Source organism: Drosophila navojoa, chromosome 3, assembly GCF_054131105.1.
Source record: "Drosophila navojoa isolate 15081-1374.11 chromosome 3, UAZ_NAV_1.0, whole genome shotgun sequence".
In the NCBI taxonomy this organism is placed as follows: Eukaryota; Metazoa; Arthropoda; class Insecta; order Diptera; family Drosophilidae; genus Drosophila; species Drosophila navojoa.
Genome location: NC_142891.1, coordinates 7233690 through 7247887, shown reverse-complemented (window position 1 = coordinate 7247887; position 14198 = coordinate 7233690). Strand labels below are relative to the sequence as shown.

General features: G+C 40.7%; 1 protein-coding gene across 1 annotated transcript in view; it reads right to left on the bottom strand.

The window, feature by feature from the left end:
- Nucleotides 1-1899: 1899 nt before the first annotated feature.
- The window catches only part of rau (RA domain-containing protein rau), a 30919-nt gene continuing 18620 nt past the window's right edge, over nucleotides 1900-14198 (bottom strand). The window contains 4 exon segments of the mRNA XM_030389105.2: nucleotides 1900-2355; nucleotides 2358-3414; nucleotides 3497-3606; nucleotides 3685-3867. Coding sequence (XP_030244965.2) covers nucleotides 2254-2355; nucleotides 2358-3414; nucleotides 3497-3606; nucleotides 3685-3867 — 1452 coding nt within the window. The 3' untranslated portion in view covers nucleotides 1900-2253.

Sequence of the window (14198 nt, the reverse complement as noted above, 5' to 3'; positions counted from 1 at the left end):
CTAACGGATTATGGCAATTAGTTGGGCGAGTAACAAAACGAGCTTAGCTTAGTGTTAGCTTACGTCATGTATGTGTGCGGGTGAGTGTACACACGTGCATGGTTGCAACATATCTGTATGTGTGTGTGTGTGTGGGTGTGGGTGTGGGTGTGCAACCTTCAAATCGCTGGACTTGGCAAACTTTGCTTGGGTTTAGCTCGTTTTGGTCCAATACCAAGTTTTGTTTGGCCAAGAGTTAAGCACACATACACTAAAAAAATAACGTGGACAATTTTTAGTTTAGCTGTCTTAGTATTACTGTATATATATATATATTAATGTATATTAGGTAATAAATCAACATAAATAATTTAAAAATAAATAAATTTGTGAACGCCAAAGGCCCTCAGTATTATTTATATTATTTTATTGCCCACGTATTTCAACTTATCATGCAAACAATAAATTTGGCTCTTTGCGCTTTATAGGTATTTTATGATTGCGACACGGAAGCCTTCCATGTTTAGGTAAGTGGAAATGGCAAGAATAACAGCGCAGTGCAGATGCAAATAAACAATATCAGATCAACATAAGTCAACCATATGATTATTAGAATGTTTTGTTTATTTCTGATTGTAAGATTTACACAAAATAGGCGAAACACCTATAAAACGCAGCGTCAATAAGCGATTCTTCTATTAACATAGCTCAATAACAGCACAAAATGCATTGCATACTTTTAGGCAGCACATTTATGAAAATGTAACTCCAAGTAAATTCAATAGGTGGCGCTATGTAAGGAACACCAATTACAGTTTTATGTTGCATACCTTTGTGATGATTCAGCTGACTTGGTTAAAATTTTCAAATGAGGTAAGAAACCTAATTATTATAAGTATGTAGATTAAATCTACTAGATTTTACTAATATTTTCTTGATTTCTCTGCACAGTTTGATCCTCTTGATATTGAAACTAGACACTTCGTATGCAGAAATCAGGGTGAACAATTCTGAAACTCAACTTAGCAGCAAGGCTGCTCAGATGAACAAAAGTGAGTTGTAGGTGGACATTTCTCGTATAACATTGATTTAACAGTAATGATGGGCTATTTGAGATTATGTGAAAGGATGCAACCAAGGACATGGCTGTCAAATTGGAATTGGTAAGGATGAGAGCAAGCAGCGTAACTGCTAAAAGCCAAAACACACACGCGACTACTGGGACCACTTTCACAGGAAAAACAGGAACAAAGGATACGCCGAACAAACAAACTACCCAAAGCGAAAACTTTCAGTATCTGTGAGACCCTTTCGCATCCTTTGGCGTTGACTTATTATTTTAGGCAGCAACAAATTGGATTTGATTGGCGATTTGTTTATTTTTAATTCAGTCTGGCGACCTTTCTTAATAAATTAGTTGGCTAAAGTCGGAGCACTCAACGAAAAAAAGGTCGCCCAGCAACAAAATCCAGATAATTTGTGTAATTTAAGAGACTCCGGAAAAAAGCGAAAAAAAAAAATACAAAATAAAATTGCTGGAAAAAAGGCTAAAGTTAAAGCCATCTTTAGCTTGTTTTCATTTTTGATGAAGCTGCTCGCGCTGTAAGCTCATTTATATGGCAAATTGCGTATACGCCGCGTAAATCATTCAAGTTAAGCTCGACGCCGCGTCGATCCTTAAAAATACAAATTGCAATTGGCCAACCGCCAGCGCCGCCGCCGCCGCCACCGCCACCTGATTGACGTTAGCCGTAAATATTGCATTTAATGCAATTAACTTGCCTAGGCCCAGGCCAGGCATTATACCCTGTAGACAGCTGCAAAGGCGGGGTATGCTGAAAATTGTATCAATAATGACAAAAACATGTTTTTTTTTTTTTTAAATTTGTATTATTAGAATATCTTTTTGGTTTCTACATATATTTAACTTAAGTGTTAACCCTTTTGTTAGGTGCCCAGATATCCGACGACTTAGTTTAGCTTTAGCTACGCGACTAAAGCCTCAAGCTATAGACTCCTTTAGTAATCTTGGATTTACCAGCTTTTTGTTGTGCAACAAATGCCAAAAGCTTCAATTTCTGCCTCTCTCTCTCCCTCTCTCTCTCTATCTCTCTCTCTCTATCTCTTAACTATTTACACTCAGGCTTAAACTACAAATGCATCTTTGGTCCAAACGGTTTACGTTTCTTTTTGGGGATATTTTCGCTCTTGCGCTCTCTGCTCCTCTCTCTCGCACTGCCTGCCTCTCTATGTACAACTTGTGGCCTTGACTAGTTACAAGTAGACAAAGTGGCCCAAGCCTTTCGCTGGATTATTGTTAACAGCCTCCGCTGCGAGCTTAGTATTAGCTGTTGCTGCTGTCGCTGCTGTTGTTGTGTTGTTGTTGTTGTTGCTGTTGTCGCTGCTGTCGCATTGCCATTGACGTCGAGGCCGTCCTGGCTGTCCTCGGCGACGGGCAGGAGACGGTTGTAGATGCCGGCTGGCGCATAGCGCGCATTCATGTGGATGTCCAGCAGCTTTTTGTCCTTGCCCAGCGAGGAGAACGAGTGCGTGGCGGTGCGTATTTCGCGTATGTTGTAGACGGGGCTGTAAGCGCGAACGGGCGACGGCGAGGAAGAGGCGGAGACGGAGACGGAGGAGGAGGCAGAGCTAGCGATTGCGGCAGCTACGGCCGAACTGGCCGCATTTCCGTTCACTTGCACCGGCGTGCGTCGCTGAAAGAAGTCGCGACGCAGTGTGCATTCGGTGGAGGTGTCTGAGGAGCCGGAACTGCTGGCGCATTCATCATCCTCGGCATCCTCGCTGCTGCTGCAGCTGCGCAAATCCTCCGACAGCGACAGCTCCGACTCGAGCGACAGCTCCAGCAGGCTAACGGCATCCGCATCCGCATCCGCAGCGGCAGCGGCGGCGGAGACCGCCGTCGCATCGCTCTCATAGCTCTGCTTGATGGCCTCGTTCAGGTTGGCCAGCAGCTGGCGACGACGCGCGTAGTTGGGCGTGCGCCGCACCAGGAAGTGACAGTTCTCGCCCCGGCGCAGCCGCTCGGCCTGCGCGCGCAGCGGCAGATCGTCCGGATGCAGCTTGCGCTGGCACTCCTGGCCCGGGCAGACCTCGTACAGCGAGAAGTTCTCGACGGGCTCCAGGGAGCTGTAGCAGCCCAGCAGCAGCTGCAACAGCTCGTCGCAGGTCGTCTCCTCGCTGATGACCAGCGACTTGTACTGCGAGCTCGGCTGCAGCGCCGAGGTGTGCACGCGGATCAGGCCGCCCGCCTTCAGCTGCAGGCAGAAGCGCGACTCGCCCTTGGGATGGCAGGCCTGCAGGATGGCCGGACGTGTGTCGTCGTCCAGCACCAGAATGGTCTTCACTCCAGCTCGCCGCACAGCCACCTCCATGGACAGATAGAAGAGACGTGGATCCCGATGGCGCATCTTCAAGCTAAAGGCAGAAAGAGACAGAGGAGAGAGGGAGTTATTAGATTAAATGCATTCGAAAGTGGATTTCAATCTCTCACACTTACCGTCTCAGGAGCTGTGCAATCACCTCCTTGCTCGTCGTGTCCCACTGAATGCCCAGCGTCTTGTACTCAATGTCGATCTTCAGGCAGTTCGTGTAGACTTTGATTGTGGTCTGTGGAGAGGCGAAAGGGGAAGAGTTTGAGTTAAGAGTGAGTTGGGCCAGGCAAAGCAACTCTGAGTGGGGGCTCACCTGTGGCAGCTGCTCATTGAGGCTCGAGTAGCTGGAGGCGCGCGATGGCGTTCGCTGCATATCGGTGGGCGGCTCCGGACTGCCGCACATGGAGCTGGCGCAAGAGGAGGCGTTGCTCGAGGAGCGCAGCGAGAGCGAATCGGAGCGATTGCGCAACGGCGAGATTTGTACGTGTTTCAGCATCTGCAATGGGAGTGATAAAAGAGAGATGTGAGGTGAGATACAGGCGGAACTCAGTCGGCATTAAGTTGACTTAAAGAACTACAGGATCGAAGAACTAATAAATGTGAAAGGTCGTAAGGCACTCTCGTCAAGCAATGGCAGGATAGAGCGGTAAATTATATGTTGAACTAGTTAAAAGAACCACTCGTAGATATAGTTCTTTTTACTAGTTCAGCAGATATTCAAGTGCTACTACATACAGGGAGTATGCTAATTAAATGAACCAGTTATGGGGTACAGAACGATGTGAAGTTAAACTAAATGTTTAGCATATATTTAATGCGTGGGTAGCAACATTATTCAAGTTCTTTAATGAATTAGTTCAAATGAACGAATTGAAAAATCTCAAGAAAAGCAAGAAATCTGTTGCAATTTGTTCAAATGAGTTAACGAGCTTGTTGAAATGAACTAGTTAAGATTACAAAATATTCGATGGGCTTTAATAATTTGATGGGCGTTTAGAGAAACTCGTAGAATGCTAAGTGAGTGTGCCAAAAAATCTGTTCGAGTGACCCAATGAACTAGTTCACACCAGCTGATGAAACAACTTTTCACTGGAACAAGAAGCAATCTAATAACGCATAGCCCCCAAAACTTGTTAAAATGAGCTAACGAACTCATTCCAAAGGGCTTACACTAATTGATGGATTCGTAGAGGCTTAAGAAGAGAAAACAAATTATTCGAGCTCAGTAAGCTGTTGAATGAAGCCAACAAACTGATTTACATGAGCCATTATCGTATTTATAAGCTATTTGTAAAGAACTAGTTCACAAGAGTATTAGTATCAACTAACACAGTTTGTCAACAATTAGCTTACATAAGGAACTAATTTGTTCTATTTGCGAACTTTGTTAAAATGTTGTTCAGATGCTCCCACACGCACAGAGCGTGTGAGAGAGAGAGAGAGAGGGTGGGAGGGAGGCAGAGTTTGATAAGCCTGATATGTGAATCGAGTCAACTGTCTCAGCGACAGCAATAACAAGTCTCTACCCCATAAGCCAGACAGACATCGTCCTACATTGTATATGCATATATGTATGTATGTATATGTATTTGTATATACTTATATATAGAGCTAAGTCCGAGGCACTCGCTGGGCAGTCAAGCGGCTCTCGACTCTCCACTCTGAGTGACGCGTTGACCCGCGAGTTGCCGTTTCTTTTGCAACATTTGCCGCTAATTGCTTGGCGAGGGCGAGTGGGCATGCGAGAGGCTGAGCTGCTGGCGGGCACACTGTATTTCATGTCACACACTGCCACGCCTCTGCCTCGCAGCCTGCCGCCCCCATCCCTCTGCTGTGCATGCAACTTGTCTCGTATCGCATTGCATTGCTTGAGTGCCCGCTTCGTTTTTTTCCGCGCTTTGGTTCACTTGCTGCTCCACTTGGCCATTTGGCTGGCAGCGGGTGGGTGGTCGGGGGGCGTGGCTGGCTGGCCATATACATATATATGCATAAGTATGTATATATGAATTAATTGTGTGAAAGATGCGCAATAGTTATTTAACTTTGCTTCTGCCCTCCCACTCTCCCTTCTCTCTCTCACTCTCTCTCTTCTCCCTTTGCAACTATAGTTGATGCAATTTTAATTAATGCAGAGTCCAGCGCCTTCTGTTTGATTAATGCATCGAAATTGATGCAATACTCAGAATTTTTATATATATATACATATTATATTGTATGCCATATGCTACGTTCTCATCGCATCAATTAGCAGACGCCCACACACAGAGAGGAGGCGAGGGAGAGGGTGTGCTGTGAGGTGGAAGCTGAGGGGGCAGCGCCGGATGTTGTTGGCCCGTTGGCAACTTCCGTTTAACACGGGCATTTACAATACGGCACGCCTCGCTCTTGCATTCAATCAGCACTTCAGCCAGCCCTCATGTATTTAGCACAGCTCTATAGACCAAGCCCTAGACAGTGGGGTCTAGCTGCACTCCCCACCCCAAGACTCCCGCTCGACACACACACGCGTCGTCTTCCCCTCTCCCGCCCTCTCTCTCTCTCTCTCTCTCTCTCTATTCGCTTTCATGGCTCATTGTCAATGCTTCGCGTTCCATGACGTGCCCAGCCGTGCCCTTTTCATAATTTCAATACATCACCAATTCAGGCACCCGCACACACTCACATTGAGAGAGACAGAGAGAGAGGGAGAGGGTATGCTCGTTCAGCTGAGGGCTCTTCAGTGCGTTCTCCTGCTCGTTGCATGCTTCACTGCCGCAGCATTTGTCAAGCAGCAGCGATTTTTAACCCTGTCGACAAAGCACCTCTACCTCTCTACCTCTCTCTCTCTCTCCCACTCCCTCTGCCCCGCCCCCTGCTATCAGGGTTGGAGCCTCTGCCTAAGTGTACCCACATTTGCCTGCCTCAGAATTCATTTCGATGAGCCGGATGTTGCAACTTCATTAGCGATTTACAGTTGGGCAAGCTCAGCTCAAACAGTTTGACAAGCATTGCGCACACAAATTGAAATATTTGGCATGCAAACGAGAAAACATACCACATATATAGGGAGAGTACGAGAGCCTAAGTTGTGGACAGTTTGAGGTAGTTGGGGTAGCTGGCAGAGGCAGCGGCAGAGGCAGAGGCAGCAGCAGCAGCGGCAAATTGAAATGCAAATCAAATAAATTAATTTTTCACACAAGTCGCAAAAGCTAACAAAATAATAAAAATAGAATGTCAGATATTAAGCAAACTGACTGGGGGATGCTCTATAAGGAATTGTCTAACTAGCAAGAGGTAAGACCAAGATATATAGATCTATATATATATATGTATAGAAGATATGCCAAGAGTTGAGGTATTTATTGACTTAGTAAAGAGATATGAAATCTATTCAAGATGTGTGCAATCAATTTAATATGCCCTGCTCCAATGTTATATGCAGGGTATAACAAGAAAACTCAGTCAGAGAAATACAGCAAAGAAAAAAAATCATCAAAATGAAATTGGATTTGAAAAAACCATAAAATTTGAGACGATGCACGTGTCACAGCTCCTAAAAGAGGTTGAGACAGAGAGACTGAGCGAAAGAGAGAGTGAGAGTATGAGCGAGAAAAAGGTAAAAGATGTGATAGAAATATATATAAAAGTAGAGAAAAAGAGATTAATAGAAATACATTGAGAGAGGGAGATATATAAAGAGATATGACTGAGCGAAGAGAATGAGAAGAAGACAATTCAAGGCTAGACTTATAGACTTGGGGAGACAGATATATACAGAGAGAGAGACAAAGCGAGGGAAGCAAACAGAGCAAGCATCTATATTTACGAGCAAACAAACGTAGAACTACATTTATCGATAAACCTCACAGAAGTTATCGAAAAAAACGAACTTTGTGAACCTTAAATGCCGCATTGTGAATAATGTTATGACCAAGTCTGGACGACGGGCCGATAATAATGCACAACTTTACCAATTAAGCTAACGATAAGGCGAGCAGAGGTCAAGGAATATGGAGCAGTCTTTAGCTCCATTTACCAACACTCACAAGCGAAGAAAAGTGCTGCAAAGACGCATAAATTACAAGAGACACAAGAAGAGAACAAAAGAGACGAAGAAATAGTCGAAACTTGTGTCGATTGATGAGAAAGGAAAAAGGAAGGAGCTAAGACAGAGATACCCTGTAAGAGGCAACTGAAACTATAACTTGAACATGGTACTGCTTTGCGTTAAACAGATCCCTAAATATATCCCTACTTCGTTTGAAAGCTAATGGGAATATTTAGCATGGACTATATGATACCCTATATATTAGAGTTAGTTATATATCAAATTTATTTTAGGGCTAAGATATATAGACTTTGGCTAGTTGTTATGCCCTTGCCTTGGCATCCACTTTACGGGGCATACTGCAATTGCCTAGTCAGTCAAGTGATATACGAGTAAAACTTGCAGCCAACGAAACGAATGTCGAATTTCCAGAACTTTTTTCAGCCGAGGAATGTTTTAATTTGAAGTTTCATCTTAGATTCGACTTTTGGCTTCGGCTCTGGCTTTGACTTTGACTTTGTCTACACACGCAACAGTGCGATCTATCAGCGATTGGTTTGATACAGGCGCCAGCTGTGACATTTACGACTTAACGGCATGTCCTTGAACTGAATCCTGTTGCTGCTGTTACTGTTGCTGTTGCTGTTACGGCTGTTGCTGTTTCTCTTTGGGCAAAAGTAAATCGCAAACAGATTTTGTTGTTTTTGGCAAGTTTGTGACTCTGGCTGGCTTGACGACTGCCTGACTTGCCAAAGCGCCGCCAGGCCATCATCCTTTATCATTTTCACACACACACATATGGCCTGCTGCTCTCAATGTCAACGCATTATTGATTGAATAACCAGAAGACGAGACGGAAACTCATAGGCGAATCAACACCAACAGCAACAGGATTCCAGACGCAAAGCTCAAGCTAAATATATTTTCATGGCTAACAGACCGGAAAAAAAGGACCTACATCAAGCCACACACACATAAACAAAAAAAGGACAACAAGAGGCACAGCTAATGTTGCTTCCAGTTGCAACTTGTAAAAATGTTTAAGGCATTGCCACATTCCTCACTGCCACGCCCACCCGAGGGCAACAGAGTTACACGAGAAAACACTTTAAGGAGGGAGTTAAGCAAAAGGGGGGAAAGAGGAAAGAAAAGATACTTTTGTGTACTCGATTACAATGTTCCTTATTTTCTCATTTGCAAAGGCCTCAACCGGGCTGAGAATCTGATATGATTTATCGCTTAGGCCCTTTACTAAGCCTGTGACTATGAGAGCGAAGGTGATGGTGATGGTGACTGTGACTGTGACTGTGACTGTGACTGGTAAGACACAAAGGCACAAATTTGATGCTCCGATATCAGCTCCATGCACTCCACCCATGCAAAGCAGATAATAAGCATAGGCACAAAGCACACAAATCATCTGAGACTCAAAGGCAAGTCGCCTAAATTAGCTAAGCTAAAGGATACTTTCCTAGGAGTAACTTGATTATGAACCAATATACATGGTTACACTTTTTTTTATTTAAAAAAAATTTTCTTAAATATTTAGGGTCTTTATTGATGTAAAGCTCTAGAAAAATAAATTATATGAAGAAGACAAGCCTTTCCTATATATTCAATTTTAATATACAAGTATATATTTATTTTATATGTATATGTATATTTACACAAATAATTGAATTTAATTCATATTTCAAATGATTAAACATCAAAAATAATTAAAATTTAAATATATATATGCATTCCACTTAAACCTTCGCCAAACCCATAAAAATCACCCACCGCGCATTATATTTATAAATTTTCTTTTATTACTTTAAAAAACCTCAAATCAGCAAATTCATGACCCGTTTAACTTTGCGGTTTTCTCGAATCATTTTAGCAAAGCGAAAATAAGAAGAAGAAAAAACTTTGCCACAAATATTTTCTAAAAATAACAACAAATAAATGGCTTCATATTTAAGGCTTGCATAAATTAAGTGTAAAGCCAAACATCCGAAATCACTCAACTAAGAATCAAAAGCAAATGAAAAACTGAAATAGAAGAGAGCGAGAGAGATGGAAAATCAACTTCTGTTCAGCTCGAGCGCACATTGGGGCAAAAGTTTGCCTAGAACAATGCATATTCGGAGCAACAGCTAAGGCAATAAAAAACAAATATTAAACAAAAAGCAAAAATTATATAAGTACAGCAAACAGACCTCGTCTGAGTCATAAACAAACATAAATCAAATTCAGTTAACAGTTAACGAAATTGGCAAATTAATGCTTGAATTAGGTTCGTTCTTTCCCTCTTTGCTTTAATTTAGATAATTAGTGAATAAATCGTGGAGCAGTTCAAGTGCACTTCAAGGGGCCAGAACAGACTAATTAATCAATTAAAAACATCAACAAGGTCGAAATATTTTAATATGCAATAGGCATTGGCTGATGCTGTAATTGCATTAATACTGACTGTTCTTTTATATTTTTCAATAATTTGTAAGTTTATTTATTTCATGAATATTTTACTTTAATTATGTTATATTGTATTTTACATATTTATTATAATATATATGCTTTGAATCTTTGATTTGATACTGACTGGGCTGAATTAATAACATACATTTTATTTTTAATTTTAAATTATTTAAATTTTTGACAATTTTGTTTATTTTTTATTATTTTAATTATGGTCATTTTAATTTATAATATATACTTTTTTGTTTTAGTTTTAAAATGCTTTTTAAATAACAAATTATATAAAAATAATTTAAAATTGAAACTCAATTTTAAAATTAAGCACAAATTTTTAAAAGTTTTTTTTTTTTCAACTAATAAATTAATTTAGTATTTTTTAAATTTATGCAACTTTAATGCTGCTTATATTATTTTATTTTGTTTATTTTTTTCAATGACTTATTTTTTATCACATGTAAAATATACTTCGATTTTTTTTCCACTTTTAATTCCAATGCAAATCGCATTTATAGTGAAACATTCACTGAATGTTTTTTTAAACTGCGAGAGTATTTAAGCTCGGCATTATATATTTTAGTTTAAATCAATAAACTTTGCAAACTTTTCATGCGAAAAGTGAATTTGTTAGCCGTTTGATGCGGATTTCCTGTGAGCAATGCAATTACAATTACAATATATTGCAATTGCCGATTACATATCATATATGTGTATATATATATATATTTATATATATTTTAGTATTTTATCGGACTAGCAAAATGCACAGCTACAGATTTATATACACATGTATGTATGTATGTATTTGTAATATGTATAATTAATGTAATATGTATAATTAATGCCTAGCAAATTGTAAGCGGATGTGGCAACAGCTTGTGCATCCAAAAGCGCATTTCATTATTTTCATGCATATGTATATCGTTTTCATTTCTTTCACTTTTAAATTCTACAAATTGAAGCAATTAAGCTAAGTAAGTCATAAATATTTAATTGAAATCTACTCTCTACGTTTACTCTGCATGTGTGTGTGTGTGAGTTGGGCCTGGGCTCTGCACTTTGCACAATAAACAAACTACAATTCCCTAGATGCCAAGCCGCAGGATAATTAAAAATAAAACTAAAAAAAAAAGGAAGTTGGCAACTATTGACTAAGAAATACCCTGAAAGGGCTATTAAGAGTACTTATTATTATTATTATGTAATATGAGAATATGTCTTAGGTCAACGCCTAAGCTTCAATATATTTTTAGACTCTCAGCTTTTCATATATTGTATAATTGAGTATATTCAACATTTTAATTCAATTATGCAGAAATTAAATCTAATTCCTAATTATATTAATGCACACATATACATCGTAAATTCCAGAGAAACCTTGATTCAATTTTGGCAGAAATCCAATCAATTTCATAATTATACTAATACGCTATATCCTAAGTTCCGGGAAAAATTCTAAATTGTAAACTCAATTTAGTCCAAAATTTAGCTTTACAGCTGTAAAGCAATACAAGCCTTTACTGCTCATCAAATAATTTGCTGGCTGAGCTGCAAAATGCAATGCAAAATTGCAATGAAAATAGACAGACAGAGAAAGAGAGAGAAAAGAGAGAGACAGAAAGACGAGTGCAGAGTGAGTTAAAAGGCGAGTAACTAACATTGGCTCGTAGAACGAAATGCCTAAGTGCGCTATTTATTTATTTATTTCAGCTTATCATTTTTTTCTCTTTTTTCATTTCATTGCGTTTTTTTTAATTTTGTTTTTGCAGCAGACAATTTGATTGCATTGGCCTTTTATGTAAGCAGCTTAGCTTTGCCACGGTTGCTCTTCCTCGCCCCCTGCGCTCTTGCGCACCCTCGACCTTTTTTTTCCAACTCTTTTGCATTAGCCAATTTGGGACGCAATTAAAAAGTGTTGCATGGCGCCAGGCGTAGAGCCGGCAAAAGCGAAAAAAAATTCCAGCTAAAAATATGCCAAAAATAAAAGCAACAAATATACGCGCTGGTCAAAAAAATTAACTATGTATTTTTGCTAAGCTGCTTTAATAGCATCTACACTTTTTTCTTCTTCTTGCTTGTTTTCAATTTGATAAAAACGCAAAATAAATTTCATTATGTTACCAGCGAGGCAGCAGCAGATAAGTACATATATTATATACATACTATATTGTAGTATAGCTCGTTCCGAGAGGGTTTTTCTCTTTTGGTTTTGGCTGTGGATTAACTGCTTTTTAATTGCTATAAAAAGCGGCTCAGCTTGCCGTATTCATTCTGCAGCCACGCGCTTTTGTTCTCCCTATAAAACGAGCTGCATAGCCCGAACAGAAGCTAGCATGGGCTAGGCTAGGCTAACCCCTTAAAGGGCCGCTCAGCAACTCAGCTCAGCTGCTCATTAAAAATAGCTGTTGTTATAGACAAAGAGCGGGAATGCGTGGAGCTGTAAGTGCTTCTAGCATGGAATATGTGGCACGTTAATACAACAGCGCGATTAAAAATAAATGCAAGTGCAAGCATAGTCCAGCTAGAGATACCCAGAGAGAGTTAAGAGAGGGGCTGGCATATGAGGATCAATGCGATCCATCAATCAATTGGAAATGGGATATTATAAGACATATGGCTAAGCCTAAGATGGTATGTGATATGACGATATATATATATATATATATATATATATATCAACCTGAGTCAACATGATATTTATTTACTATGAAATAGTATTTATCAACCGCCTCTACATTTAGTAAATTATAATTTGATTTCATTAACTGTATTCAGATACACTAAACTGCATACTACAATTTCTTTCTGTATCGAATTCATAATAATCTAAACAATACAACATTATAAATTTATTATAAATTATTAAAAATTATTTTTCTAATTATAAATTTCTCTTTTTATTTTCTTTGCAATTCCTCTTTAAACTTCAATTAACAGAATTTTCTCCAGCTCTCTCATTTACTACAACCCAATTTTCCATTTCATCTTCATTTCCTCTACACACACCTTGCCCGCAGAGTCCATTCCCCAGTTACAGGGTATATTAATAGAGTGCAGCACGTTAAGCCCGCAGCTGGTAAGGCAAGCGTTAAGTCTGTTAAAAGAGCCGCACTAAAAACACAAAAAAAATATGTCCAAAAAGCAGCCAAGAGAAAGAAAAGAGCAAGGCGTAAACGCCGCTAAAACTGTGAAAAGTTCTTGAGAAACAAGAAATAGCCAGAGCAAACAGCATTCGAAAAAAAAGGAAGAAATTATGCCTAACTATGCTCATGGCCCGCGTCAGCCAAGCATTGCCTAAAATATCTTAAGAGAAACCTGGTCCAAATTGGGGCTGTGCAGGAGTTACGGATCGTGCAACGAGTGCGCTGAACATTATGCAAAATAGGGGCACAGATTAACATGGAATTGCGACAGTCTGGCCAGCCTTTAAGCCGCGGCCATGAAAATTACTTTTCGCCCCGGCTGGAAGGTGGAAGGAGAAGAGGCTTGCTCTGCTGTAACCCTAGGCGGGAGTCACAAGTTCAGACGCTAAGCCAAATAGTTGAGAGTGCATCAATGGAGATAAGAAAGTTCAACTATTTAGGAATTGAAATTCTGCATAGACTCGAGTATTTCTCTCTATATACAGATATACATGTACCGGGTATTGCTGCGTCGACTATTTGGCTGGCCAATGGCAAATACTCATCACGCATACGCAGCGTGTGTCGCTCGGATATTGTGAGGCAGCATCGTGTGGCAGGCAGGTGTTGCCATCAATTGTTGTTGCTGTGGGCGTCAAAATTGCATAAGTGGCGCTTCGTGTGACAGTTATACCAAAAACAAAACCCACAGCCGTTGCACGAGGGATCAACGGATAGGCGGGGCGGTTGGAGGGGGGATGGGATAGCAGGTGGGAGCTGGGATGCGGTTCATTTCTGGCAGCATGCTGTCAATCAGAGGGTTGCCAGACCACCGCACTAAAGTGCAGTTGCAGTTACATTTTGCGTTTTTGTGGCGTTAATAACATGAGCATATTTACTAGAAAGAGATGGCGAGATAAGAGTACGAGAGAGAGGGCGAGGGGGAGGGAGAGCGGCTGACACATGTCACATGATGGCAGCACAAATGAATTGCAATTATTTAGAGCATGCTTTTAGGCACTGCCACGCCCCCGCCCACCAAGCACAAATATATATAAAGCTGCAGCTGCACGAGCTAACGCCCACGCCCCCGCCCCCGCCTTCGCCACCCTCGAGCAAATGTCAGTTACAAATTTTGTGGTCAACAAATGGCATTGGCTTTGCTTGCGTTTCAATAACAGCGCGCGTGTGTGTGTGTGTGTGTGAGTGTTTGTGCATGTG